At 41.7% G+C, this 27,828-nt stretch overlaps 1 protein-coding gene and 1 long non-coding RNA gene across 30 annotated transcripts in view; one reads left to right on the top strand and one right to left on the bottom strand.

The window, feature by feature from the left end:
• Positions 1-23,806, bottom strand: part of tcf7l2 (transcription factor 7 like 2) — an 85,456-nt gene extending 61,650 nt beyond the window's left edge. For 9 of the 28 annotated variants that reach the window (XM_041973330.1, XM_041973329.1, XM_041973336.1 and 6 more), the window contains exons 1-3: positions 23,145-23,806; positions 22,918-22,984; positions 22,610-22,734 (exon numbers count right to left, since the gene is read on the bottom strand). In XM_041973330.1, the coding sequence (XP_041829264.1) occupies positions 22,610-22,734; positions 22,918-22,984; positions 23,145-23,333 (381 nt within the window). In that variant the 5' untranslated portion in view covers positions 23,334-23,806. The remainder of the gene's footprint in view (positions 1-22,609; positions 22,735-22,917; positions 22,985-23,144) is intronic. The other 19 variants (XM_041973331.1, XM_041973332.1, XM_041973337.1 and 16 more) reach the window with 5 other exon arrangements.
• On the top strand, positions 23,218-26,547 carry LOC121632150. 2 transcript variants are annotated; one of them, XR_006008891.1, is made up of 3 exons: positions 23,218-23,342; positions 25,125-25,273; positions 25,394-26,547. It is a non-coding gene; the product is annotated as an uncharacterized LOC121632150 (long non-coding RNA). The 2 variants fall into 2 exon arrangements; XR_006008890.1 differs by having other exon boundaries at positions 23,226-23,342; positions 25,122-25,273.
• Positions 26,548-27,828: the final 1,281 nt, after the last annotated feature.

The following is a 27,828-nucleotide window of genomic DNA, read 5'->3' as shown; positions in this document are numbered from 1 at the left end:
GGCTGGTCTTCCATCAGCCCTGTTAATGAACAAGCAGTCTGGCACCTTTAGCGTCAGGAGCTGAAGCAGAATGTTGCTTCTTTAAGACCTTTCTCCTGCTTTGCAGAGCTGCATTTGACTCACTTCTACCTGACTGACTCTTTGCACTTCTTCGCACAAATATAACTCAGAATCTGTGGTGCTTTTATTGGTTTCCATAATCACTGGGGGTGACAAACTGAATGTGGAACATGTTATGCTGAGAGCTCTGATTACCGCACCAGTGTAAAAAAAAACTGTTTAATTGAGTTGTCTTACAGAGTTGTAATGGTAATCATAGTTCCATTTATTGATTAAAGAGCCCAGATTGAGCCCAATTACAGGTTTGTTAGTGGAATTTTACCTACTTTAATGTCCAAAGAAATATATACTTTGGGCTTTGTAACGCAATTAAAATGTTATTTCTTGTTTGGTTATTTATTTGTACCCAGACATGCAGTCTGGAAAGCCAATTGGATATAAACTCAGGTATTTTTAGGTTGCAGCTCAAAATACATGTTTGTGTTAATGTCCTCTTTCAAATCAATGTGAAAAACAAATCCCTTTACTTCAGGAATCTACATATTAACTGGTACTGGTAACTGGTACTGTATCTAAATGTACCTATTCAAAGGCATCTGGATAAACTGGTTTTGGAGAACTAATATACACACTGACAAACTCTTAAACCAATGTGTACCCTAAACGTCTTTAATATGGCCAGGTCAGGTTTGTTGCAAACCATGCTCTCACTACATGCTTACCTTTGTTTGCAGGAAGCAAGCAGATGGGTGTGGAGGGGAGTCAAAAAGCTAAACAGCAGCTGAGCTCTGGTGAGGGAAAAAAGTAAGCTGACTGCAGCGCCCACGTTCTGCTGGAGAGTGCTGTATTTGGTCTTGTACTAAAGGAGAGCTGAACGTTGACCTTGACGTTAGTTGTCTGGTTTTTTGTTCTGCGAGAGTTCACTATGAATTAGTTAAACAGCAGACTGGATATAAGGAAGCTATGAAACATGCCACAGACAGAGAATGTTGACACTTTCAGGCTTCACAAATACTTATGGTATTCTGAAAACGCTACATGCGATCACACAACTCCACCTACACAATATCGTCAATCAGAAAGTATCGTGTCAACTCACATACAAAAATAACAATAGACAATTAATTTGCACAAAAGAATCATATCAAATCAACAAAAACAGTTTGTTTGGTGTCTCTTTCATATGTGCACACACCTTCAAGAAGATTAGCCTCCATATTCATGAGGCCACCTCCCTCAGCAAACCACAGATGAAGATTTTAAGCGTTTCAACTCAAATCTTAAATATGGTTTCACATTATTGATTTGTAACCCAACCAACTTGACTAATTCATCAGCTTTAGGATATTTAGTTTTGGTCCCATTAGCTTTAAACTAACTCTCTGCTGTTGTTCAAACATGTTATTTACAATGTTCGCACATGAATGACACACAAGTAAATAGATGCACACTCACATAGCAAAGTGCAGCTGCTTTGCCACAGTGGCTTAATGAATAAATAAGTAATAAGGACTTTGCTATTGAAGCTCATTAAAATGGGTGATGCTACCAAGACAATAAGACCTGAAGAGGGTCAGGAGAGGCCGTTGTGTGACTGGGGTGAGAGCCCCCTACTCCAACCCCCAATCCATGTATGACCTGACCACATGGCCCCTGCCCTCACCTCCAAATAAACTCTGTCAGTGTTGCAGCCCCAACCTTACCCTCAGCATCCCCTCACCTTCCCTGGTACACATTTATCTTCATGCATACACACAAAGCTGCAACCACAGACTCAACAAGACACACACACACCTCTCTCACAGCTAATTACCACTTAGCTCAATCACGTGGTAATCTGGCCATAAGAGCCCCCTCCATCCTCCTCCCCCGCAACACAAACAGCAGCACACATGCCAATTATTGATGAATCTTTAATATGGCGTTTTGCAAAGTCTCCATCTCATTTCCGTCCACTGAGCCAATGATTACACTTCCAGGAGAGGCTTTAGCATCTTACATGTTACATGAATAAAACTGAGTGAGAATAAATTAGCTTAATGCCATATCATTGCAGGGATGAAATAAAGTGGCCTGTTCCATTTGGAGGAGATAGCTAACTACTCCTGTCTTCTCTCCTCCTGTCTTGCATCTCTGGCTAGGTTTGTATGAAAACCCCTGAACAAAAAAAATCCCACACCGTGATAACATGTCAATAATGAGCTGAGGCCATCTATTGATCAGCTTAATTTTGCATCTATTAGCTAGGGAACGGCTTGCTCCGGGGGCGAAGGAAGCCGGGCGCTAACACGCACCGACAGGCTGGATGGAGATCATTACAACTGATGTTCACACACACACTGTGATTGACATGGAGATAAGGCAGGAGAGCGCCCAGACTCGCACGCCTCCCCACACACTAAGCTAATGATACACCAAATGTGTGTACAGCAGTGTGTGTGTCTGTGGGAGCATGCTAGAAAGAGCTACAATCTAGAAAAAGAGTTGGAGCAGAAGAAACAGAAAAAGAAGAAAAGAAAAGCAGGCCACACGCCTTTGCTAATTGGCTCAGTCAGATAGGGAAGCTCATAAAGGATAAAAAAAAAACATTTAGTGGAGCACCTTAGCTTTCTAGATCTCCTTATCATGATGGTGTCATTTAAATTTGGTTGACAGCCTCAGAAAAACATGGCTTCGACCCGGATTGCATGGTTTCCTCCAACACTTCCTTAATTTAGAGTTTGCATAACAAATTCAACTGAAACGTTCATTATAAAAATGGTTTGTTTTTGCTGTGATTGCAAGCTTTACGTGCTGCATGTCAACACAGTAACCACAGAAGCTGGAAAAAAAGCTAGGAAAAGATCTCTCCTCTGAAAACATGATGACTTTCTCCCTTTTTTTTCATATATTTAAAAAAATGTGAAGTAGAAAAAAGGTCAGATCATGGAGTCTAAGAAGAAGCCTCCAAGATTCACTATTTATCCATGTCTGAAATCAACCATCACTCTATTCAGTCACATATGCTAGCAAATAGGGCTAAGAGATTAATTTGATGTTTTACTCGATTATAATTTTAGCTTCAAACCATTTGTCCATCTCCCTCTCTCAAAGTGTAAACTCAGTTTAGTTTAGCTCGAGAAATGATGAAGAAATGAGAACCTTTGTTTAGAAGATCAGACAAGAGGAAATAAAACTTGTTTCTGAAGAACCTGAAAAAGAATCAATATCTTCTTTAACCTTAAGTTTGCCATGGATTTAACGAGTCCCTTCTCAACAGCAGCTGGTCTTTGGTGTGTCTCCATCAGCTGTATATAAGTGAAAGAAGAAATCATTTGCAATACCACCACTAGTTCGTTGACTTCCAGTTTTTCTCAAGCCAGAAGTTCCCATGTTTAGACAAAAGAATGGAATTAAACATTGATTCTTAAAAGATAACTGTCTATAAAGTTAACAAATTACTTGTAGAATGAACACCAGCACATTGATCAGACTCCGAGGGACCCTAAGGGACTCTGGAGCCAGAGGCGTTTTAGAGAGGGGCACCAAACACAACATCACCTGATGGCAACTTCACGTCCAGCATAAGGTGGTTTCATCCAGAGGCTACATCTCTGGTCACTTTAGTTCTAGAAGAGCCTTTGTTAAAAAGGTTCAATACATTCCAATAAAGTTGATGAATAATTGAGTTTAAAAAGTGAATTAAAGAGGGATGATACTCTATGGTTTAAAAAGAGCAACAGATAACATTCTAATAGATTTTATATTGCCTAGTAGAAATTTTTTCAGCTGACAAGAAATCCAGTTAAGGTTGTATCCATATGTAAAAAAATGTACAAAAAAAAACAATATGGTTAACCTAGCCACCTCTGCTGCAGACAACCTGCCTCAGCATTGATGCATGGTACCCCTACAGAAAAAACTGGGCCAGGTGTTTGGATCTGAACCTCGTACCTCACAAAGTATTTGTGTACACCTATACCCAAGTTTTTAGGGGGAGAAGATCTTGTTTTATGTCAGATAGGTTCTCTGGAAGTAAGGTCAGAGAAACAAAAAAAAAACCCTTGGCTACAAACTGTGTGTTTTTGTCAGCTGAGGGATGAAGTGAAGGGATCGAGGGAGCAACGGGAGGAGGGAGGTGAGGGATGGGGGGGAGGAGAAGAGATGGGGGAAAAAAAAGCCCTCAGCCAAGCCATCAAGTTGAACATTGAACTTCACAGTAGTAGCTGCCTTTCTATGCCTCTCCTTTTGATGTTACCTCCAAAGCAAAGGATCAAAGGCTTGGAGTGTGGCGTGGGGAAGTCCCAAGCTCTTAGCCTGCCAGCCTGTTATATATGCAAAAGTCTACGCCAAAAGAGAGGGAGTCAGGCAGAGAGAAAGAGACAGAAAATTCAAGGGGAGGGGGGCAAAAAAAGGAGGAAGCTTGCATGGAATGTGGCTAAATTGTATGTTTTGTGTCTAATGAATGACAAGGAGGATGATGCAACCAGCCAGCTAGTTACAGTATGACGTAGAGAGGGATAACGTGCGCACATAGCACATACAACTTTTTAAGAACAGTCACTTGACACTCAGAGGGCTGGGCATAAAGGAATGGGATGGGACGTGGTGGCAGTGTGTGTGTTACCCTCACAACTTCCCGTCAAATGCACACACGCTTCCTCCCTCCAACCCCCAGCTCCCCTTCAACATCAAGGGGGTGAGAGACTGTCGTCTTGACATAAATATACAGAACGCCGTTAAAGTGAGGACTACAGTAAACACAGTGCACACAAACTCCTGGTTGTGTCTCGCTGGAGCAGATACACACACACATGCATGCACACACACACTGTGGGCTCAGCTGGGCCACAGAGCGGAGCAGAGGTGTGCTAAAATTGACAAATCTCTACGAGACAAACACAATCCACACACACACACACATACTGATACAAACACACTCACACACACCCTTTCCCCAAGGCTGTAGGATTAAGAGGTCCAGCTGGCTGACAGCAAGCCCTTCCTTCCCACGTATCCCGTCGATCTCACCCCCTCTCTCACACATACCCAGCCTCGTCCCTCCACAGCCCCTCCCACACCTCCATCCCCTCATCCAACAGCCATCCAGCACACCTATTCTGCCAGGAGGACACACCTGAGTATGCCACTTTCACTACACTTAGGTCATATTTTAAAAATCCTCAAGATAGATACTGATGTCAAACAGGATGGGAAATGCTTTATATCAGCTGTTTGTCAATCCATCTAGTCGCCCTGTCTGTGATGTTTGCTGGATTCTTCCCCAAGAGTAATGGTACTGAGAGATCGAGGAGGAGCAGGGAAAAGGAGGAGCGGAGATTGATCAGATGTTGGTGATAAAAATGCGAGAATGTAAGTCAGAAAGCTGCTATGGCTCTGTTAATGTGTCTCAACAACAATGTGTTGCATGCTGCCAGGGAGTTGTTTGAGAGGTTCAGGGTGTATTCCAAAGTAAAAGTTAGGATATTAATGAATTCAGGCAAGCAATTAATGAAAAAGAAGACTAGAAAACCAAAAGGGAAGTGAGTACATAACAACATGAGCGCATGAGTGATTTGATTCTATAAACATGTGCTACACACCAACAAGAGGGGAAGTGAAATCAGGAAAATGTCATCAGCAGGTGAAACATGATGCAGCTCAGTTGATTCGGGGACTTTGAGGAAATGTAACTGGTTTCGTTTGACCACTCACACACAGACACCAAAAACGCATCACCTATTCACATTTGCTTTCAGGTCCAAGACTAACAGATCACACATTTGAATTTCTTAGCTTTATTGATAACTGCAGTGCCAGAGGTGAGTGGCAGAATTTATGTTGGTGAAAGATAAAGCAAGTTTAGGTGAAGACCAAGCAAGAGCGGCAGAAACTGAGTCTTATTTTAGCTGTGATCAAATCCAGAGGATGTTAAAGGTGGGTTTGTGACTGCCAAGCCCCAGTGAAGAGCTAATGAGAACAGAAAAATGGTGAAAAAACACCACTGACAAGGGCAGATTGCTACCACAGATAGGGCTGGGTGGGGTATAGGAGGTAAAAAAAAAATAAAAACAGACAAGGAAGCAGTGTAAGGATAGAATAAGAATTAGGGAGTGAGAAATGTAGAAGGGAGAGAGCGAGAGATGGAAGGCAGGAAAAAAAAATCACAATGATGACACGTAAGTGCAAAGAGCGATTAAGGATTTACTTTCAAAAGGACTCCCATTGATCTTTTTTGATAGACCTGCAATAAATCAAACCGGATTGACTCGCATGAGAACCAAGCCTAATCCTTTAGTCAGATCCAGGAGAACTCCAACCAAACCAGCTGTTAATTTAGGCTTTACAAGATAAAGCGGGAGAAATCCAACCTGATGTACCCTAGGGCAGAGGCTTACATCATCTCTGTAAAGCAATCAACTTATTGCCAGTTCAGAGAGGTAATCAGAGCACATACTGAGAGGGAGAAGAAGAAGAGAGGGGTGGGACTGCTGGGTGGAGGGAGGTAGAAAGAGAAAAAGGAAGACAAGGTTGGAGAGAAATACAGTAATATAAGAAAGAAAAATACTCTTTTCAGGATGCTGGACAGATACATAAGTCTCAGAACAATGCAGCTTAACTTTGAGAGGGGAAAAAAATAGAGGAAAAAAAACATGTTTACACAGAATTCGACTCCAATTATCCCCGGAGTTTGAAGATGAAAAAGAGAGAAGCTTGCTAGCTGCAAACAGTGGCTCTCTGGGCTGACAGCAGGGACTGGAGGATGGATTCAGTCCCTCTCTCGCTCTCTCCCTCCGCACCACCCTGTAATTTCCCTGGAGGCCGGTTTAGACCTTGTCCTCATCCCCAGCGGCCAATGCCACCTCAGCCGGGCCTTGCCAGCCATACTGTGGCTGCACCATAGCACAACCATAGTAATTAAAATTGGTTATTTTTGTTTGGGGGAACAAGAGGGATTTTTTTATCCGAGCTTTGGGAGGAAGCATTGCAAGACACCATCATGGCCACACTGAGTAACCCGTACTGTTGTTTCTTTTACAGTTGCACACAATTTTCTGTAAGCATGTTTACATTTTGTCATCTGGGTGCTATGGGAGTTTTAGTTCCCGTTTCTTAGCTGGTTGTGTGACACCACATTAGATGATGAGGACGAAGCCTTAAAAACCACACAAACACCCTCACGCTGCACACACCGACAAAAAGACTCATTAGCTCCCCATCTTCCTTGTCGTTAGTGTCCTGTTTACGGTGCAAAACAACCAGATCAGGACTGAAATCCAATCAGAGCGCTTCGCAGGGCCCTTCACGTCGGCCTCACATGAGAGCTGAGGAGAAGCAGGCCTTGTAGTCTCTGGACACTATCCAAGGGAAACCAAACCTCAGGAGTCCAAACAAAACCACACATAAAATGAGAGTTAAAACAGCAGCCTCTATTCAGCCTATCATGACCCCACCAACACACAAAGACATACACACAAACACACACACACCAACAAACACACACTCTCTGACCCCTGCCCGCCTATCCTCTTCTGGTTACACTGTATGCACACAGGGATCATGCCGACTTCAGCAGGGCTCCTCTAGAATTGCTGAGCTGAGTGAGGCTTGGCGACTTGGGCTTTGACATGGTCTTGTTGGTGTGTATATATGAACACAAACACACACACTCGCATACAGGACGCATCCATGTAAAGACTGCCACTTAAGCTCAGCTCACATCAGCCTGTGCTATCTTTAGCAGCTGGGCTAAACCTTTAAAACCCCAAAACAACCCCCCCCCCCCCCCCCCCCCCCCCCCCCCAACCCCTTCCCGGCCAACCAGCCTCCTCTGACTTCAAATAAGACAGGCTGGCTCTTTGGCAGTGGCTGCCCACTGGCACCTCCCTCCACGGCCACAAGGTCACACGTTTAATTACACAGAAAGTAGTAATCTCACCAGACAGATGGCAAGCAGGCCGCCTCTTAATTATTTCATGCCCAATTGAATCATTACTGATGTTATTTACTAAAATATGGCATGCTAAAAACACTACAAAAAGTGGATTTGTGATACAAGTAAAGGGGGGGGGGGTTGCTGGGTCAAGGCAGTGTTGGGACAGGCAGATGCTCGTCCTGCCAAGCAACTGTGAGTCAGATCAAAAAGGCGTCAAGAACACAAGTGCAACTGTGTTAGTTTTTGGGTAAAATTGGAAGCTTAATCCCACAGTGATCAGTGCCAGAAAAAACACATCCTTTCTTTATCTTGAAACCGAGTCTGGTACAGAACATCGGCTTGTTTGGAAACAGTCGGCTCCCAGCAGCTCAGCTGAGGAAACCGCACGACAAGGCCAATTTAAAAAGTGAGGAAGTGTCTTTAAAGAAGACCAAGAAAAAAAAAAGGGAAATGAGGAAAAGAGTTCTGGTTACTAGAGTTTTCTTTTTCCTCTTAAGGACAACCAGTGTGACATTGGGGAGAACCCCTGTGGGCTTGACTACTTTCCTGAAAAACGCTGAATGGCGAGTGTGAGCCGCCTCCTCTCAGCATCCACCCCATTTCCCTGTTGATGCCTCGCTCATTGTTTCTTAGCTCCTCCTGCCAATAGCTTCTGTGAACAATTAGAGGTCGACTTTCCCAGCGTTTCAGACCGCAGCATCTCGAGTCTCTGGCCAGGAAGCTCCAGTGACTGAGCCGTTGTGCCAGAGACAAGATTCTCCACAAGTTCCAGTCTGAGTTTTGTTCCAACTGTTAGTGAGGCCTATCTCAGCCAGTTTGTGGTAGAAAACGACCACAAAGCTAAATAACAGCAGATTAAGCGCACGGACTGGAGTCATTAATGTCAAGCACAAAATGTTTTGAGAGGAGATCATTTCTGAGTGTGTGGGGGCTACCACTCGGATGCCTCGACTTGGTTCTTTGGCTGGAATGACTGGAAATTCTTCTGCCTAGTTCGGGTAACTCCTGCTTGCACCAACAGACGTCATAATAAACCCAAATTCCATGTCTTATTACATAATTTATAAGTGAGGGAAATATTTTATTTAAACTTTTCAAAGCATAAGAGAAACATTGATTTTGGTTCAACTTTGCACTACTGGTGACTATAATAAGTGTGGAAAGTCTCCACTAGCTGGGAACAGTTGAAAGGCATGTCTACTCCTGTAAAATGATCTCTGGGAGCGTATAGAAAACTTCCATGATTTTTTTTTCTTTCCCTGTCTGAGCCAGGGTGAGGAATTCCTCTGGCCTATAGATGGTAGACAGCAGTTGTTCTCCCATGGGGTGGAGAGAGGTGGGGGCAAGCATTTGGAAAGAAGTGGGAAGGCGGAAAAGGATAAAATGATGACTAGATCTGCATATTTGCAGCGCAGGATCTTTTTCATAACTCAAAAAGGTTCCCAAAGGCAAGTGCGAAAAATATGAGAAGAAAAAGTCCATGAAACTTCCCCTAGAAGGCTCAGAGGAGTTACAGTAATGGCTCCCAGGCACATCTACAACACCATCACCCTGAGAGGACAAGGGCTGGAGGCAAGGAGGGGGGTTTCCTTTTCGGCTTTCCAGTTGTGGTGTTGCTCTGCTCGGGGAAAAAACTGCACCACTGTTTCACTGTTTAATGCCACAATATTCACAATACTTTAGATGTCCAAGACATTTAAACCCTCCACGGAGGGGGTGGAGGGGAATTTTTACATGATATCTCAAATTCCGTATGTCATGATGTAATAAAAATTAACCTACAGAGCTGAAACTTAAGTTCCAACTTTTATTGAACCAAATATTAAGGAAGTATTTAATTCTCTTTCTTTAATAAGGCTACAGATGTAAAAAAAAAAAAAAAAAAAAAAAAAAATCCACTGCATGCAGCTTGGGGTATATGGTACTGATAAGCACATGACAGGCCTCAACTATAATGTAATGGCTGCATGTGTTCAGATCTGAGGCAATATGGATTTGGTACGTTTACCTCAAAGTTCAGCTATTTCGTTTACATTTAAGAGAGAACTCCACTCTACTATTTCTAACAATAGATGTGCAAAGAAAAGAGTGCAGATAGCATGTATGGTGAACCTAGTGGCTGCAGGAGCTGGACCAACAGGCACACTAAGCCACTAGACTGCATGGATTCCTGCCCCCCCCCCCCCCCCCCTCTCTCCAAATCAGGGAATTCTAGCTGATGCCGTCTCCCAGCAGCCCACACTTGACCGTGGAGCTTGCAGTTTTTCCCCAGCTGCTGTATGGCAGGCATGGGTGGCAGCACCGGCACCTGTCTTTGACAAGCCTCTGCATTCACACCGACTCTGGTTTCCTAGGGCCGGCTGCCTGGCAGTCAGGTGACATATATAACGCACACTTTCTCTGACACAGACTCCATTCCAGATTTACTAAACCAAGAGACACATAAACGTGATCCCAACTACTTAAAAAGCATCGGCATCACACGGAGAGAGGTCTTGGCCTCTCATGTCTCTCTCTCTCTCTTTCTCTCTCTCTCTCTTGTCTGATAGTAAACCCTGCCCAGATTCAGGCTGTGGCTTGAAGCTGTAAACCAAAGCTTCCCTCAACGCCTCTCACCCGCCCGCCTATGCTCTAACCACTGTTTTTGCATACCACTCAGCTTGTGTAACTGTTGAGTGGTTTCACTCCACCAAGACAATAGCTGTATAACACTAAGCAGAGTAAAGCCATCTCAAGTCAAAACAGATACAAGGAAAACCTGCAAAAAAACATAACTTAAAGCTTCTGAAAACTAAATATCCTTGAGTAAAATAAAACAAAAGCAACATGTCTTTGGTTGCCAGTGGCTGAGACTTCTCAGGTGACCTGGTTACAGTGTGTGTGTGTGTGTGTCAACGATACCATCATAACTTACTGTATAACTAAAGAGTTCACAGAGAGTATCAAAGTCAGTTATGGTCAAAATTCATTGCAACAGCATTAACAGATACATACACCCTCTGGCAACATAGTTTATTTATTCAGCATGTTAATTCCACAGAATTCAAAGGTTTGTAAATATACTACTTGGTAAATTGACAGTAGAAGGAGATATTTGGAAACCTGCTGCATACAGAAAAGGGAGTCATTTAACTTGTGGGATGGTGAGGGGTTGGGAGGGGTGCTGCTGACAGGACCTGATTGAGCTCTTGGTATGGCAAAGCATTCTGGTAGTCACTCTGCTGCCCAGCAGACCACAGCCATGTTTCCGCACCTCATTTGCAAAGCAATCCCGCTTCCCTCCCACTCAGTGCACTCAGTGCATCTTTTTGTCATTTCCATGACTGGGCTCCATTGGTTTTGTCCACTGAAATGCCAAGTAGTGCAGGTGTGGTGGAAAGTATGGAGCCAGATCTCAAGGAGACTGCTCTGCATCCAAAGAGCATCTTCACATGGAGCCCCCCTCTTCCATAAAAACAAAGAAAAGTACACACCCAACCAATTGACTGAGCCAACACACACTCACCTCTTTTCTTGCCTGACTAATGTGCCCTGACACTCGTACATCACCCATAAATTGGCCAAATGAATTAACCACGGCCCCTGCTTAGCTTTACGGGTCTTAAATGGATTTTCTCCTCTCCAGGTCTGTCCAATAATTGCATTTATCCATCTTGTTGAAGCCAGGTTTACACACTCGCAGAGATCATGCCAATCCCTGGATACATTTTCCGCTCTGGTGGCAAGAGAATAAGACATTTGTCATCGGCTCATAACGGGATAATTCAAACAACAATTAGCTTGACAACTTCATCGTATGTCAGTCTCCTTGTTGGACGGGATCTCGGTTAGAGCAATGAGGTGCCTTTTACCTCTTCATCTGTCTGCATGTTGCCCTTCTCTCTCGTCTCAGTGTAATAAAGCAGAGCCTTGTAAGACTTTTTATCTATCATCCAAGCCTCCAGGTTAAAGCAGCAAACACCCGCAGCAGGGAAGAAAGTAGTGGCTACGAGTCTTCATTGTTCATAGGCACATTCAGACAGAGAGGCAGGGTGAAGGCAGAGCTGTGAACACTGGCATCAGCGGGGGTCATCTCCACACTTGTGAATGTTTGAACAGAAGTGCATTAGACACTGGAGGGAGGGGGGGGGGGACAGACAATTCAGCTATGTAAACATGCAGCAACTTCCTTCCCTCCAGTCCTTCAGGCCTGCACTGAGACAAGCCACTGTTTAAACAGCACACACAGCATTCCTGTGCCTGGGCCTCGGCCAGCTGCTGCATCCTCACTGCAGGCCTGCCTGCCTGCCTGAGCAGAGACAGATACAGGCCTTACAACTGCAAGGGTCATCCACAACCACACAAAGGCCTTTCTATACACATGCAAAACGGGATTCATCTCCTAGAAATGCTTCAGAGTCCTGCGCTAGCCACTTAATTACTGGCTGTCATATTCCATTCTGACCTCCCACGGAACAGAGATTAGGAAAAACCATCACATCACTAAAAGGTTCCTTCCTGAAACTTAACTATATGATTTCATCTGTAATGACAAAGCTGGAAATTTATCTTTATTGATATTTGAAATATGCAAAGCGTGGCAGACAATAAAGATAGAGGAGGCAGTAAAGTGGAGATAAAGAGCCCCCTGGTTCTAAAGTACAGAGTGACGTGCATCACATGACACAAAGGCCATGACTGTTTAGTGATGCTGGTCTCTATTCTCAACTTTCATTATTAACTGAACTGTGAGTTTCAGGTTTACAATTAACATCTGAAATCAACCTGTGGTGAACATCCCAAGTGTTTTAAATCTGATGATACATTTTTAGTGACTAAAATGTCTGGGCTTTTTTCATTTGTTTGTTTTTTTTTTTTCAAATATTCTACAGTGCCTTGACATTTCTACTCCAACTGAACCATAATATCACAACAGGAGACTAAACCAAAGGTTGTATATGCAGCATAAACTCGAATCTTCCAGAAAGTTACAGGCCACACTCTGTCTCTTCCTAATACCAACCAATGATGGCCTTTAAATTTTGTGAGACTATTTTACTGTGAGAGTACTGCCACTGGGGAATATGCTGGAAAAAGACTTGTATCCCACTTTGAGTCAAGATTCATCAGTAGGAAAACCAGGATATGGAATAATCATCCTAGAACATTCCCGAGCCAAAGTATGTAAATTTAAGTACAGGAACATGTGCTCCACTAATCTACTCTTAATATTTAACACAGAGATCTACTAAATCAGCTGTCATTCAGGCTTTGGTTTTATCAGAGGAAGACTACAATCACTGCTTCCTCTCCGTGTCAATGCCTTAGCGCTGGACACAATCCGAGCCTCCAGCAGCTGCGAACCGCAGGTCATTATTCCAATCAAACAGCAATTTCAGGGTGACTAGATTGCATTGTTTTCCACCTCAACAGTACCACATTCCCTGTTGCCTATCTGTTTGTTTGCCAGCTCATTTTGGTCACTGTCTGCCTGTCTCCCTGTCCATCTGTCCGTCCGTTCAGGCTTGATGGCGAAGGCCAGTCCTCTCACCTCGGGGACAGTTGTCCAAACAAGACACTCCATTCACTCTGACGTCTCCAGGGAGAAAGACAATTGACAATTCACTTCCACAAGTCAATTTGTTCACTTTTGGAATTGACCCTGAACACTGCTGTCACAAGGGCCTCACGCTGGAGATGTCTGAATGAATAATGGGAGCAGAGAGGTGGTGATAACAATTATTTTTTAGCCTAAAAACATGCTAAAATTAGCCAATATAAATGTTTAAAATCTAAATAAGAAGCATAGAGTTGTTACATTTATTCAGCTCATATTTGCGTGCGTGATGCTGCATTTTGGAATATGAAAAAAGCCCATCTGATCATCATCGATACAACGGTTGGCAAGTCAGTGCTCATGTGCTTTTGGTGCAGGCCATGTGTGGATGTGACAAGCTGTTCACATGAAATGTTATCTAGTGCTGTACACAAGTTGACAGCTGTCTCTTTGTAAGAGGCGTATTATTATTGTGTGTAAATAGGTTTCTAACAGCTGGTTAAAGAGCTCACATGGGAATTTACTCTTAATCTGTTTTCCACTGGAATTGGTTCATCAGCTAGAGGGAAAAAAATAAGAAAAAAAATCTAGCGCTGCTCCAAACTGCAGAGTAAAGAGGTTACATTTTATTAGCCTTGTGCATTTTTAAGTAATCTTGCCAACAATTTTTTTTTTTTAATCCTACCATAATCCGCAGATTAGTAGATGAATTTATTTCTGCTCGCACTCTAAAACCTCCCTCACCTTTCACAGGCAGCTATGAATCCACAACCTTTAAAATGACAAACAGGCGGACGATCACCTCATTAGCCGACTCCCTTCGCTTCCAAAAAGACCCACACACAACCACGCACACCCGCTCCTCAGAGCTTATCCTGCTACAATTAAAAGTTTAATTAGTAGATTAAAAATACACTGACTGGAGTTTTATCACCTTAAACTCTTCCATTATGTGTTTAGCACACATAACTGCCTCCTTCCCATCTGAACCATTTTGAACAGATTATCTGCATACTGAAATTCCCTTGACTGCATTAAGAATGGAGATGCAAACTGGATGCAAAAACAAGACTGCTGTAAAACACCATCTGCATGATACATCACACACTACGTAGCTAAACAAATGTTGATGCAGATTTTATAATTACTTAGGTTTTTATATCTTCATATGAGAAATAAAACATTGTAGAATTGCAGGATGCACAAGGTAAAGTAAAAGGTCTATGTTCATAATGATGTCCGCTGATGGCTGTGCAAGTAGTTTCTACTACTATACCGTTAGACTGGCAAATAAAAAGAAAAAAAAAGGAGAGAAAAACAGGAGGGTGAATGGCATTTGAAGAGGATATAAGCATGAATGCCACTCTTCTTCGATGGTATGTCCCAAGGCATTTTACCACATCCATAAAAGGCTGGTGTACCACAGGTGTTCACTGCTCACTGGCACAGCTAGTCATTATCCAACCCAATGTGATCATTAAGAGCTGGGATGGCAGCGTGGCACCTCCTCCCCGTGTGCACTGAGATATATGCACACACAAAAATAGTCTTTTTTTCTTTTAACTCAGTTTGTTATATATATATATATATATATATATATATATATATATATATATATATATATATATATATATATATATATATGTGTGTGTGTGTATGTGTGTGTGTCTGTGTGTAATATGTGTGTGCAAGAGAAGCTGGAAAAGCATGTCAGTGCTGTTGAACTTTGACCTTTTCCAAACATCCATCCATCCAAACAGAAGGTCAGCACCACCGGAATTCCACCAGTGTCACAGCGGTCCTCACACCACGGAGCTTTTAAGGTAAATTTGTGTATGATGATGATGATGGTGGTGGGAAGACAAACCTGGAAGCAAAGTGGGCAGGTGGAGGCCAAAATCCACAGACATGAACACATGCTTAGTCGCCAAGCGTGGCCAAAAACTGAAACTCTCCTGTGTTCAGTTATGTCTTTTTTTTTTTCTCTCCCCCCTTCACACGGGAAGATAAATGTGAAGCCCAGGGGCACTATTGTTTGGACATCTAACCAGGAACTGTCGCTGCTCTCATTGCCCTGGCATTAACAGCAATTATGCGCTCTATTCAGACAGCTTTTGTCCGTCCGACCCTCCGGCCCCCCCATCGTCGCCCCTCCGCTAACACACATTTCCCGCTTTTCAAGCCCCCCCCTCCCAACTCTGCTGCTGGTGAACTCATTTGGCTACTGGAGCGCTCTGGAGCCATAATGAATGAACTTACAGAAACATGCACATTCAGGCAAGTAAAGAAACCCACACACCAAAAGTATTTCTGAACTGATATCTGAGCTCCAAAAATTCCTCACATAATCGCTTGATTCCTTCTCCTGAATGAAAATACTTTAAAAATGTAGTTAGATCTGCATTTACAGTCAGTTCTGCCTTACTAAAGGACATCGGGTCTGTAATTGTGACATTCTCTGAAAAATACAGATTATAGGTTTATATCTTGAAACAAGCTAATCCAAACCCAACCCATAACCTTTATATCTAAAAGATGGAATCAATAGTCATTAACTTTATCTTTTCAAGCTGATGGAGTACAATAACAATGCCAATAAAATTTTAAATCTTCAGCAAGCACTTCATTTCTTCTTATCACTATTTTCAACAAGCACGTACAGGCCTACCAATATGAGGATTTCAGTACAAAACTAAGAAAAGCAGGAGCAGGATGGCTAATGTATCTTTACAGGGTTTTCTTTTTTGTTGTTGTTGTTGTTTCATATATAACATGTCATACATATAACAACTATATAAACAGCTAAAAGTAAAAAACAAACCAAAAAAGATCTTTATTTTGGTTGTTTTTTTAACTCGTGTTCAGTATGTTGGGGTTCCCTTATGTATGAAATGTGCTTCATAAATAAATTTTCTCATTTTTGGACAAATAAACTAATGCCAACTGTCTCAATATAACCTAATAATCAAAACTAAACCGTCAGGCAAGTGTCTGATCTCCTGAAACATTTCCATGTTTGTTCTTTTGATCCCAGAATTGTTTTTATTCCAAAATTTGAAGTATCTGATCAAATTTATCAAATCTGATCAATTTTTTAAAATTTCTAAAAACATTTTTCACTCACTGATGTCTGTTTTTGTCCTTATTTGAAAAATTAAGTTGGGGAAAAACACTCCACTGAATAAGTTCGGAGATAACAAACATTAACTTACAACTGTGTTTGTGCTGCGATAGAAATAATATCGCCGACACCAGCAGACAGTAAAGACTAGCTAATAACAACAAGTACAATTAACATAAAATTTGACAGATTTATCTCCATTATTCTGCCAAATATGGTTTGTGTTTGTTGTCTTTGGGGTTTTGCTTTTGTTTAGTGACCTGTATTCGGCTACCACTTCTTCTACTCTGCTTAAAGCCGCGTAACTTGCCTGCACTGCCACCTCCTGATGACGCCAGTTATTCTGCTTTAGATCCGCTGATTCAAAAACCTGCAACTCTATTTTTTTGCCCTGTAATATTTTAAGTTTGCATTTAAATTTACTTTACAAAGCAGGTGAAATTGTCCAGAAAAAACCTGCAACTTAAAAGCTTTGCACAGTCCTTCAAAAATATTCAATTCAAAGACGAAAAAAAAACTTTGATGTTAAAACGTTACAATTTCTTACGAATGAAAAGCAGAACATAAAAGGTCAAATAAATAAATAAACAATACAGGATTCAGAGTATACGCCTACATTGGCTGTATAAGTCATTCTAGTTTTTTCAAGATGTGCTGTCCTCTATGGGATAATAGCAAATAAAGTGTAGCATGGTGTGTGTACAGATTTAACTAGTGGCTTCATGCTCACAGAAATATAAACACACTTGAAGAGAATAATTTAATTTCCATGTTTGAGGGACCCCCGAGCCCTGCAGGCCAGGAGCGAAGCTAGCCTATATTTAACAGATGACACAAGTTGCATTCCAGATGTACAGTACCATCTTTGTGTTTAGCTCTATAGAAATGCACTGAAGAAGGAGGGAGGGGTAAAGTGGGAAAGAAAGGGGGTTACACTCACTCTGGGGGGCTGGGGTGAGAGGGACCCCAGTGCACAGCTGCTTAACTAATGCCTTTTTTTCCCCTCTTTCCTCAGACATAGAAAAGCAGAGTGTGGTGGCTCACTGTCAGTAACAGGCAAGGAAACAGGAGGTAGAAAAGAATGAATTCATTTAGAGAATAATTTGTTTTCCTCAGAAAAAGACAAAAAATACTGTGTTGTGAATCAATAAGTGGCAGGCATAATCTTTCACACTGACGTCAAAATTAGGCCACAGATTAGTTCTGATTACATAAAAAATACAATGAAGTCAATGATGAAATAGAAAATTAAAGAAAAAAAAAAAAACACATAAAAAAAGCTCCAAAGCAGACTCAACTGCAGCTGCTACACCTAAACCCAGCTCACACTGCCACCAGGGAGCCACTACTCCCCTCACACTAGTTTAAAATCTGATTAGAAACACACCCCACAAACTGATTTTTCCCCCCCCCCCCCCTTCTGGGGTGTTTCAAACAGAGTGACAGATCGACGAGCACGTAAGCTCTCACACTGCTCAGCCTGCCAACATCATCAACATTAGACAATTAAGCCCTGGTAGCTGCAGGAAAAATATATATATCTCTCTACTCGGTAAATATTTACTGCACAAATCTTTTCCATTCATTCACCAGGCGCTAACAAAACCGTACTGTACTCGCTCTGTCTCTCTCTCTCCCTCTCCCCGAGTCCTCACCACCACCAACCCTACATCTGCGATTCATTGACTTTACAATTTACCACATGTCGAGATGGGAGAGGTCGAGCCTCCATCTGAATCACGGCACAAATATGCAAGTGATTTATTGTTTTAAAAACCCTGGGCCGATTTAGTGCAACTCCACTTTTCCTGAGCATTACTCCTATTGGCAGACCATGAACAATTACAGTTCGGACTAATTAAGCTCCGAGAATGTGCTGTGCACCGCTAATGTCTAGCAGACCCCAATTTCAGTTTAATGGTGCCAAACTTTGCTTCCCAGCCCCCCCACCACCACCACCACACCAACCTCCACCCCTCAAACTTAACTCCTCAAATCCAAAGCAGATTGTACTTTTTATGGCTGTTTATTGAGTCGAAGAAAAATAAGGACCTTTTTTTTTTTTTTTTTCCTTTTCCCTCTCTCCTCGCATAGGATGAGAAGAGCAGCAAGAGAGGGAGGAAGAGAGGGACTGGTGGGAGGGAGACAGAGCGGGAGCCGCTTCCGCCATACTTTGTAAACAAAAGTGATTTGCAAGACAAAAGGAGCGCAACCTTCTGACTAAATTCAGAGTGCATTTTGCAGCTTGAGGGAGAAAACGTGGCCACATCGTGCCACGGAAACCCCCGCGGACACCAATTAGGCCCCATTAACATGTAAAGCCAATTTGATAAGGTGTGGGGCCTATCCCTTAAATCCACATTAAACGATCTTTCCTCTTGTCACAGCCTAAAATTCCATTTACAGCAGCCAAACACATATAATCCATATGATATACTATTGTTATGCTTATAGCTGCTGACATGTTCAGGAAAGATACCGTCCGTGTCAGATAAGGCCACAACAATGTGTGCAACGTATGAGCACAAAGAAGGTGGGAATGTATTCACGTTTGCATGTTCATTACAATAATCTGAGCAGAAAATCTCAAGAAAATCCGGTTTATTTATGAGTAAATAAAAATAAATACAAAGGAATTAAAAAAGTGGATTTTTTTTTTTTTTTAAAGGGAGTCTGCAGCAACAACAGCACAATCGAAACAAAGAGGGGAAAAGGGGAGAAAAGCTATTGTTTCAACCACACAAAGCCTTTTCACCGTCTTCTTGTAGAATCACTGCGGCTTCTGGGAGCGTCTTCTATTTTTTTTTTTTTTTTTCTCCCACTCTAAACACAGTGGTGGATCCTCAGTGTTGCATTCCCCCCCCACCATCCATTTGCCCCACCTCCACTTTCTTGTTCTTTTATAAACTACTCGTAATTATACGTCGAAACTCAAAACCTCCACCAAAAGTCTCCAGGCCTAGAGAATTATGGGGCCAGGGGTGGCGTCAAATATCTTAACATTCATGAGTCCGAGAGGCAGTAAATAAAGCCGGTGGATTTACGGCCCTGCAGCCCCGATGCAGGAGAGCTGGCCGCCCAGATCCCGCTTCGCCCTCCCCTCAGCCTGTGTGTCTCCAAACCTGTTGAGGTGTGATGTTAGCCCACAGCACCGGAGTTAACCCGCCGCCTTTTTTTTCCACAAGCCTGTGTTAGCATCGGCAGGAAACAAAAGGCAGACGCAGGGAGGAAGGGAGATAGAGGGAGCAAAAGGGAACAAGAGGGAGCATGAAAGGAGATGGAAAACCAGGGGTGCACTAGTCAGGCCACTTCCCCAATTCAACCTGCACCCAGTGATTCAGCAGGCCTTTGTGAGAGGTTTAGGGAGGAGGGAGACGGCAGGGAGAGGAGAGGAGGAGACAAGGGCAGGAGGGCTTTTAAAGCCCTGGCACAGCGTCATGTCAAATTGCTAAATGATACTAAATTGTGAGGCTCCTTGGACCTAGGTGGTAGGAAAAACAAATTCTCAGTGGTTATGACTCCCAGAGGTCAGACAAACTGTGGTAACGGCCTCATACAGGAATTTTTTTTTCTTCCCTCTCAAGTCATGCAAACACAAAAATAACACAAACAAGTTAAGATGTCCAGATAAATTAGTGCAAGCGCCAGCTGAGGGACAATTTAGCCTAAAGATTTTAAAGGTTTGAGGTTTTTGTTTAAAAAAAAAACTGAATTTAAATAATTTATATGAAGGTAAAAGACATTAAAATTAAAGCCTAAAATACAAATTGAAAAAATATCAGAGCATTAAGAAAATCCAAGACCTGATGAAGAAAACTGGAGATAAGGCAGCGAGAATCAAAGGCTTTCATGACAAGAGAGAGAAAAGTCTCATTCTAATGATACTAGCAGTCATATTCAGGAGCCTAACATGACATGTTAGGGAGCAAGACAGCTAATCAATGTCCAGGTGAATTATTTATACCAGCTTTAAGTCTAATAGATTTATATTACAGCCACCGCTGACTTCAAAGCTCTAATGGCCGGACACACAGGGCGCTGCAGACAGAGGGGGCCGAGGCAGTACAGTCGGAAGACCACCGCCAGCTGAAAAACCACATTCTGACACAGTTACTGTTCAGGTACGCAGCTAAATTAACTTGTAAGAAATATTGTCTCATAACATGTTAATAAGCACCTCCTCAACAGTCGGCAGGGCTTTAAATTATTGTAATGACTTTCTTGACTGTGAGGAAATGGAGCAGAGAGGACAGAGCACGCTATAAATCCCAGAGCATGATTTAAAAAAAAAAAAAACAATAAAAACACACTCCCTTTTTTTTTTAATTGTGTGTGAAAATAGGGATTCAGGGGCAACGATAAGCGAGCAAAGGTCGGAGCGTCTCACCACAGCATCTTCCAGACATACCACACAATTTACTGCTTTTTCTAAGTGCTTAGGCACAACGAAGCGAGCACTCCTCAGACTACAGGACACAGCGCTGCTATAGTTGCAAAGAAAACTACAAAAACTCTTTGCCACTGAAACAAGGAAGTCCTTCACTTCAAATCATGCGCATTGTTGTGAATGCGTGTTTGTGTCAGTGCTGATGAGAATAACGAGAGACTAATTCCACATACCAGCCTGCAGCGTTAACAAGGCTGGCTCACTAAGAGAATGGCTAAATGTTCTCCTGTGCAGCAGATAAACACACACACACACATACACACAAATAGAGAATACAAGAAATTGCTTCACGTGAGACCACAGCAATTTTGTGAAAAGCAGAAATTGTGTCACAACACAAAAGAAAGCATTGTGTGTCAGATATGCCTTCATTTTCAAGGTGTGCACATGCAGAGCTTAAAAAAAATCGAGGTAACAAATATCGGTTTCGTTAGAGCTGAGTTAGTGGAGGGGGGTAGAGGGTCAGATTCCCTAATGCCTGATCTGTGCCTTAACCTTGTAAAATGAGATGACAGGTCCTAAAGTGCAGACTTGTAATTGCAACCATTTAAAATAGGTTAAAAAAAATGGTTGAGAAAATTATGTATTGAAAATTATGTGGGACCAGTGAGGTGGTGAGCAAATGAATACGTGTGCATAATTGCAGCATGGCTGATTGTGTCTAAATAAATAACATGAATTTATTTATAAATATGGGTTTAAATGGCTCATGTTTTAGTTAAAGGCAACTGATTCCTCCAGGAAGCAAAAGCGGCACACATGCAAAATACAGCACAGGGTTACACAATCATTTCCATTCAAGACATAATTTTCATTCGTACAAAATGTCATACATGGATTGATAAGCAGATATTATAAAAGGAATAATTAAAAACTGCTTTAAGTTTTTTTGTTTTGTTTTTTTTTTATCCTTTCATGCATGCACCTTTCACACAATCTCTTTCCACGTTTGACACATGCAAATCACTTTGCAAAGCTAATTTGCATATTGATTTTATTTGTTTGATTTTTGCACTGCTTACAGTGAGTTTGAGAGCAAGTGTAAGGTCTGCATGCTGTTGCAGCTTGTGGTAGAAAAAAGGGCATTTTTGATGAGGCTGTGCGAACACAAGCCAGTATAAGCTGAACTCATGCATTTGCAACCTTGATGAATACTACTATTGTAAACACTTAATAGAAATACTGAGAAAAAAAATCAAAGTGTATTTTATTTAAAAGTTGCTAAAAGCAGATATTCAAGCAACAACTGAGTGCGCCGTGCACATCACCTGCCACATAATCTAAATGTCAATTTTCACTGCGATTAGCACTGTTAGCATGTTAGCTTCCATGCAGGGAGCTGCACGCATGCCGCCGTACTGAACACTTCATGAGCAGTTGCAAAACTTGGCTCTACATTTTTATCGGCAGCACTTCTGGGTGACAACACTCCCGCGTCTGGCTGCCTCCTCGGGAGCCCGTGTGTGTGTGAGAGAGACAGAGTGTGAGGGGTGTCTGTGCACATATCCAGCTGTAAATAAATTAACTTACTGTGCGTGCTGTCGGAGAAAGTGATCCATTGGGAAGGTAGGGGCTTGTGAGATCGGGGATCATAATAAATGGATAGCCCGGGTAAGGTGGGCTCTTGAACAGCCCTCCATCTTGCCTTTTCGCAGCTAACATGGCGGGGGGGAGGGGGGGAGAGGGGAAAAAAAGGTTAACTTTTTATAAAGTGGCATTGGATACTTATTTCCTGAAAATTGCATTTGAGGAATAAAGCGGAGGAGATATTCTCCGTCACGCACACATATTGTCATGATGCAAAATCAACAAGAGAGGACAAGAAAGCAGAAACTCACCCTCCTCTAAACTTTCTCTTGTTTTGTCTCTGAAAGTTTCAGATCTAGGCGGAGGCCGCCTTTCCGCCTTGAAATGCAACGAAACACAAGGATTGCGTTAAAGTTAACACAGCGGGCGATAGCTAACTTTCTTTTTCCAAGTCTACCAGCGGTACAATGTCAGTAAATGTAGGCCCCTAACTTACAGCCGGGGACGATCGATCCCCGATTTTTAATCTGCAACTTACCTCTGAATCCGACGAGCTGTTTTGATTCGTTTCCGACTCGTTTACAAGAGAAGATTTGACATCTGCTAAATCCCTTTCTGCCGAGGAGTTCTCCGAAATTTTCTCTTCCTGCTCCCCTTCGTCTTTGAAGGAAATCATTTCATCGTTTGCACCCAGATCGTCCCCTCCACCGCCGTTGAGCTGCGGCATTTTTCCCGAGTAAGAAAAAAAAATTTCTTTCTTTCCTTTTTTTTTTTTTTTTTTTTTTTTTTTTTTTTGAAAGGGCAAAAACACAAAGTTTTAAACCCTTGATCTCAGTGATCTCGAAAAGTCCGAGTTTAAGTTTTGGGGGTCTGCACTGGCGTTTTCCAAAGCTCTGGCGGTTGGTAGAAAACTAAAAAAGAAGGGAATCTTGGCAGAAAAAGGAAGCCGGAGAAGGAGCCGAGCCGCTCGGATTGAGTGAGTTGAAGTTGGTCGGAGTGGTTTTCAGTTCAAAGGCGGCGCTGATTGACAGATAGAGAGGGATGGAAATAGAGAGAGTCTGGATTCAGGATTATTGACAGGGAGAAACACACAAGAAACTAATGAGATTCAAACAGGGAGGGACTTGAAGTGACGTTTTCATAAATAGGAGGAAAAAAGACAGAGAGAGAGAGAGAGAGAGAGAGGAGGGGTGGTGGGGGGAGAGAAAAAGAGAGGGAGTGCTGGAGGAAGCCGGCGGACGACTGCAGTGAAAAGCATGTGAGAAGGAAAAAGGCAGTTTGGGAGCAGGACAGTGATGGTAAAATAGCAGGAAGATAGGAGTTGCTTGCAAATGTGGATTAAACGCACATATGGGCGGTCTCCCAGTGGAAAAAAATGAAAAGAGGGCACTTCCTTAGGCTGTTTGCAACCAGTTTGACTCCTATATTCTCGACTAGTCTGTCACACTTAGGCCAAATAAAATAAATATTATACCTCAAATGAAATATTTTTTCCTGAACCTTCTACTTCTATAACCTACTTTTGTCTTTTTTTTTTTGTTTTTTTTTGTGCTCACTAAATACTCAAGGCCTATCAAAGGAGAATTACTCTGAGCTTGTTTTTCTATTTTATCTGCTTTGTCAGCTCCTTAGATCTATTTTTCATTATATTGGCTAATGTTTCCTTAGATCTATTTTTTGGGATAGAGGGTGTTATTGCATCCTGCTTTCTTGACAGGTGTGATGTCCTCTGGGACTAACCTGAATTCCTCACTGGCAACACAGACTGAGCTCCTTTTATTTTTCCTCTTCTTCCTCAGCAGCCAGACTGGACACAAATAACTGATGCAGATTTTGGATGCTCCAATTCTGTGTCTTATTTTAGTGTAGAGCAACCTTACAAACACACAAATAGAAGCTTGTGGACTGTAGGTTTGCAGATAAATAGAAAAATAGAATGGAGGGAATATAATTTATCATGAAATGACAAGAATAAATGTTTTGTTTTGACTGACTGTTGTTTATTTTTGTTGATTTTACAAGTATAATTGCAAAAAACAATAGACATTTTTTTTATTTATTGTCTATTAATCAGGAATTCTTTAATACATAGAATAAAGCACAATAATTAGGGATTAAAAATGCATTAAAATAACTAAACAAAAAAAAATCTCCTTTTGCCAATCTTAAATCTGTAGCTTATTGAATTCCCTAAATCTCCTAAAGCCTTTTCCTCCAGTAAAATGTGTGTTTATATCACTGACTGTGATTCAGTAACCTTATCTCATCAGGGGGAAATACAGCTTCTGTTATAGCTTATATTTGATGTGGCAATCACAAAAAGATCCATTAATTCAAATATAGCTGCAAGAAATGACGTTTCTAACATACATCCAGGACTCTCTTGCAAATAAAACAGTGTTAGATCAAAACAAGCTGCAGAATTGCTGATTAAAAAATATTGTTTCATGTCTTCATGCTGTTAGACGTATGAAAACAAATATTATGACACTAATTTCTCTGTATCTGCTCTCAGCAGCGTTGTCAAACAGCACTGATGGGGGAATTATGTGCACGGTGCAGCACCAAAGTGCTGCGAGTCTGCCTACCAACACACCCCAGACCAGGCAACACCATGAAAGCAGACGATTGCGCTCAGTGATCACTGATGAGCTTTATCTGGATGAGGTGAAAGCAGTGTTTGTGTTGGCTGGCTGCAGCCCAGCCAGCAGTGTTAGGGAGCAGGGAGGAAGGGGGAGAGAGGGAGGATCGCCGTCTCTGGTTCTCATCCCGTGTGTCTGTGTTCAGGCAGCCGATGGAAGAAGAGGCACCCTGCTGCTCGGGAGCCCTCCAAACCCGAGCCTGCACAGACCAGACCAAAGCAGAGGAGGTCCAAGCTGGCCTCTCCCTGGATTGCCTCAGCAGGTACCTGAGAGTCTACTGGGGGCTGGTAGTGTGTTATCACGCATGCAGTGGACTCACCTGCCTCTGATGCTGCCCTGGTGATTCTAATCTACAGGACTCTTTAATATCATGATGATAGGCTGTGCTGCTGCCACTGCTGTGGATGAAGGAGCAGAAGTGTGCCCTGTCTTTTTGTTGGTGCTATTCATATTTGTTACAGGTTTTGCATGTTCACCTCTCCTTCTTGTGGTTGTGGTTTTGTAACAACTGGAGATTGTCCCCCATTCAAACACTCCCCGACCACCTTCATCTCTAAGCGTAGAGGAAACCAGAAGCATCACACAACCTCAGCTTCAGGCCAGATTATCACGTTTGAGCTGCCACTTCCTGTCTCAGCAGCAATCAAATCTAAGTTAAAATGCAAAACAGAAGCACCTTAACCTAACAGAAAGCTTTAATGTTATTTTTATATCATGCTCATCATATCTTTCCTTTCATCTTGGTCCTGTATATGCATTTCTAAGTAGGGCAGAAAAAATATAATACAAACTTTGCCTTTAAATATATCTACCAATATCTAAAATTTTGTTGGTATACAGGATAAAAAAAAATAGCTTTAATTGTGTTTTGGCTTTCAAGGATTCTGGGGTTATGATTTTTGTTAATGTTGAAGATCTAATTAGTTAAATCGCAATCAAAACACTGGATATGTCTAGGGAATAGGTCTTCAATGAAGATGGGGTGCTAATAAATATCAGTAATTATCTCATAATACCTCTAAATCCCCACCACGTATAGTACGTTTAATGTTTGTGGGGGAAAATAACAGAAACAGTATCTGTACAATTTAATTAACATATGTTTAGTCTGCACCAGCTCACAGCCATCTTTTTAGATCAATATTTTTAACACATTTTCATATAACCATATTGCTCTTTTTGTCTCAGTCTTCAGAAATAAAAGCAAAACCACTAAATCCTGCCTGAACTCTCAAAGACACAGACTTGAGAAATGTTTATCCAAAACACTAAACTACAAAAAGAAATGTATGAGATTTCTATAAGAACACCCTCCATCTCAAGCTTCACCAGCACACTGCACACATCCTCTGTCCTTCTAAACAGGTAATTACCCATCATGCATCCATAGTGCCAACCACAGCCATTAAAAGGTCCCTCAATGCTTGATTAACATATTACTGCTGGACATTTTCTCCTTTTTCCACACAAAACTGTGCTTGTTTTATGGTAACTGATTAATTCCTCCAGTGACGTTTGTTCCCTAAGTGAAACTTAACTTCAGTTGCATTTACTCAAGTGCAAATTTAGTCTATTGTTGGGAGTCATGTTTTACATTTGTGGCATTTATTGCCAGTACACCTCACATAAATTCTATCAGCATGATAATACTGTAGTTAGCTGTAATTACATCTATACTAATGGTCCTCGTCATTATTTTGGACTGGAGGACGGAGAAACAGAATTACCTGATTATGAAAAGCATGTTTCATGCTGTATATAATTTGTTAGAATAAAAACAAATCACACAAAAAACATGTGTGCTTGCATTTGTGTGTAAATGTCAGTATTCTTCAATTGTGTGTGTACTGTTGTCCTTGTTAAATTCACCGTGTCACTGTTGTCTAAGCAGAACATTTCTCCGTGTGCTTTATAAATGACTCACTGGCTGCAGTGAGGTTTGTATTGCATACATCAAAACATGCCAAATGACAAGAAGAGAGTTGCTTTCTTGAGCAGAGAAATCATTACCTGAGGACAATGTATTTAAATGATTATTTTCCTTCTGATTGGTCTTGTAGAAAAGTAGTGTCTCTGCTCTTTAGCACTTAATTCATTTGATACAACAGGACAATTTATTTGAAATAAAATCTGAGGTTGCAGCACATGTATTCACAAGTCCTTCAGTAATGGATTTAAGCAGCAAAATGCTGAGTGTGATGATAAAAGCTTTTAGGGCTGCAGCTTTTTCACGTAAGAAATTGTAAGTGAAGTCACTGCATAGAGAAAATGCAGGATATCTGCTCATGTAAAGCAACATAACAGGTCATTTTCCAGGCTGTGAATATGTTTTTTCTTGCATTTATTTTTCTTTTTGTTACCTAATTTAGAAAACCTAGTCAAGAGAAAGAACAGTAGTGTGAATGAATGAGTCTAACTCATGACTTCGCTCATCTAAGATCAACATTCGTTCCTGAAACTAATAAAACAAACAGCTTGTCATGCATTTCATTAAACTAAAAATTTGTAAGTCAATAATCAAAACCGATCAAATCTCAGGATGCAATGTCTAACATTTTCCATAAAAAAGGCCTAGCAGTT

The sequence above is a fragment of the Melanotaenia boesemani genome, chromosome 21 (genome assembly GCF_017639745.1).
Source record: "Melanotaenia boesemani isolate fMelBoe1 chromosome 21, fMelBoe1.pri, whole genome shotgun sequence".
NCBI classification, from domain to species: Eukaryota; Metazoa; Chordata; class Actinopteri; order Atheriniformes; family Melanotaeniidae; genus Melanotaenia; species Melanotaenia boesemani.
This window is presented reverse-complemented; position numbering and strand designations above follow the sequence as displayed.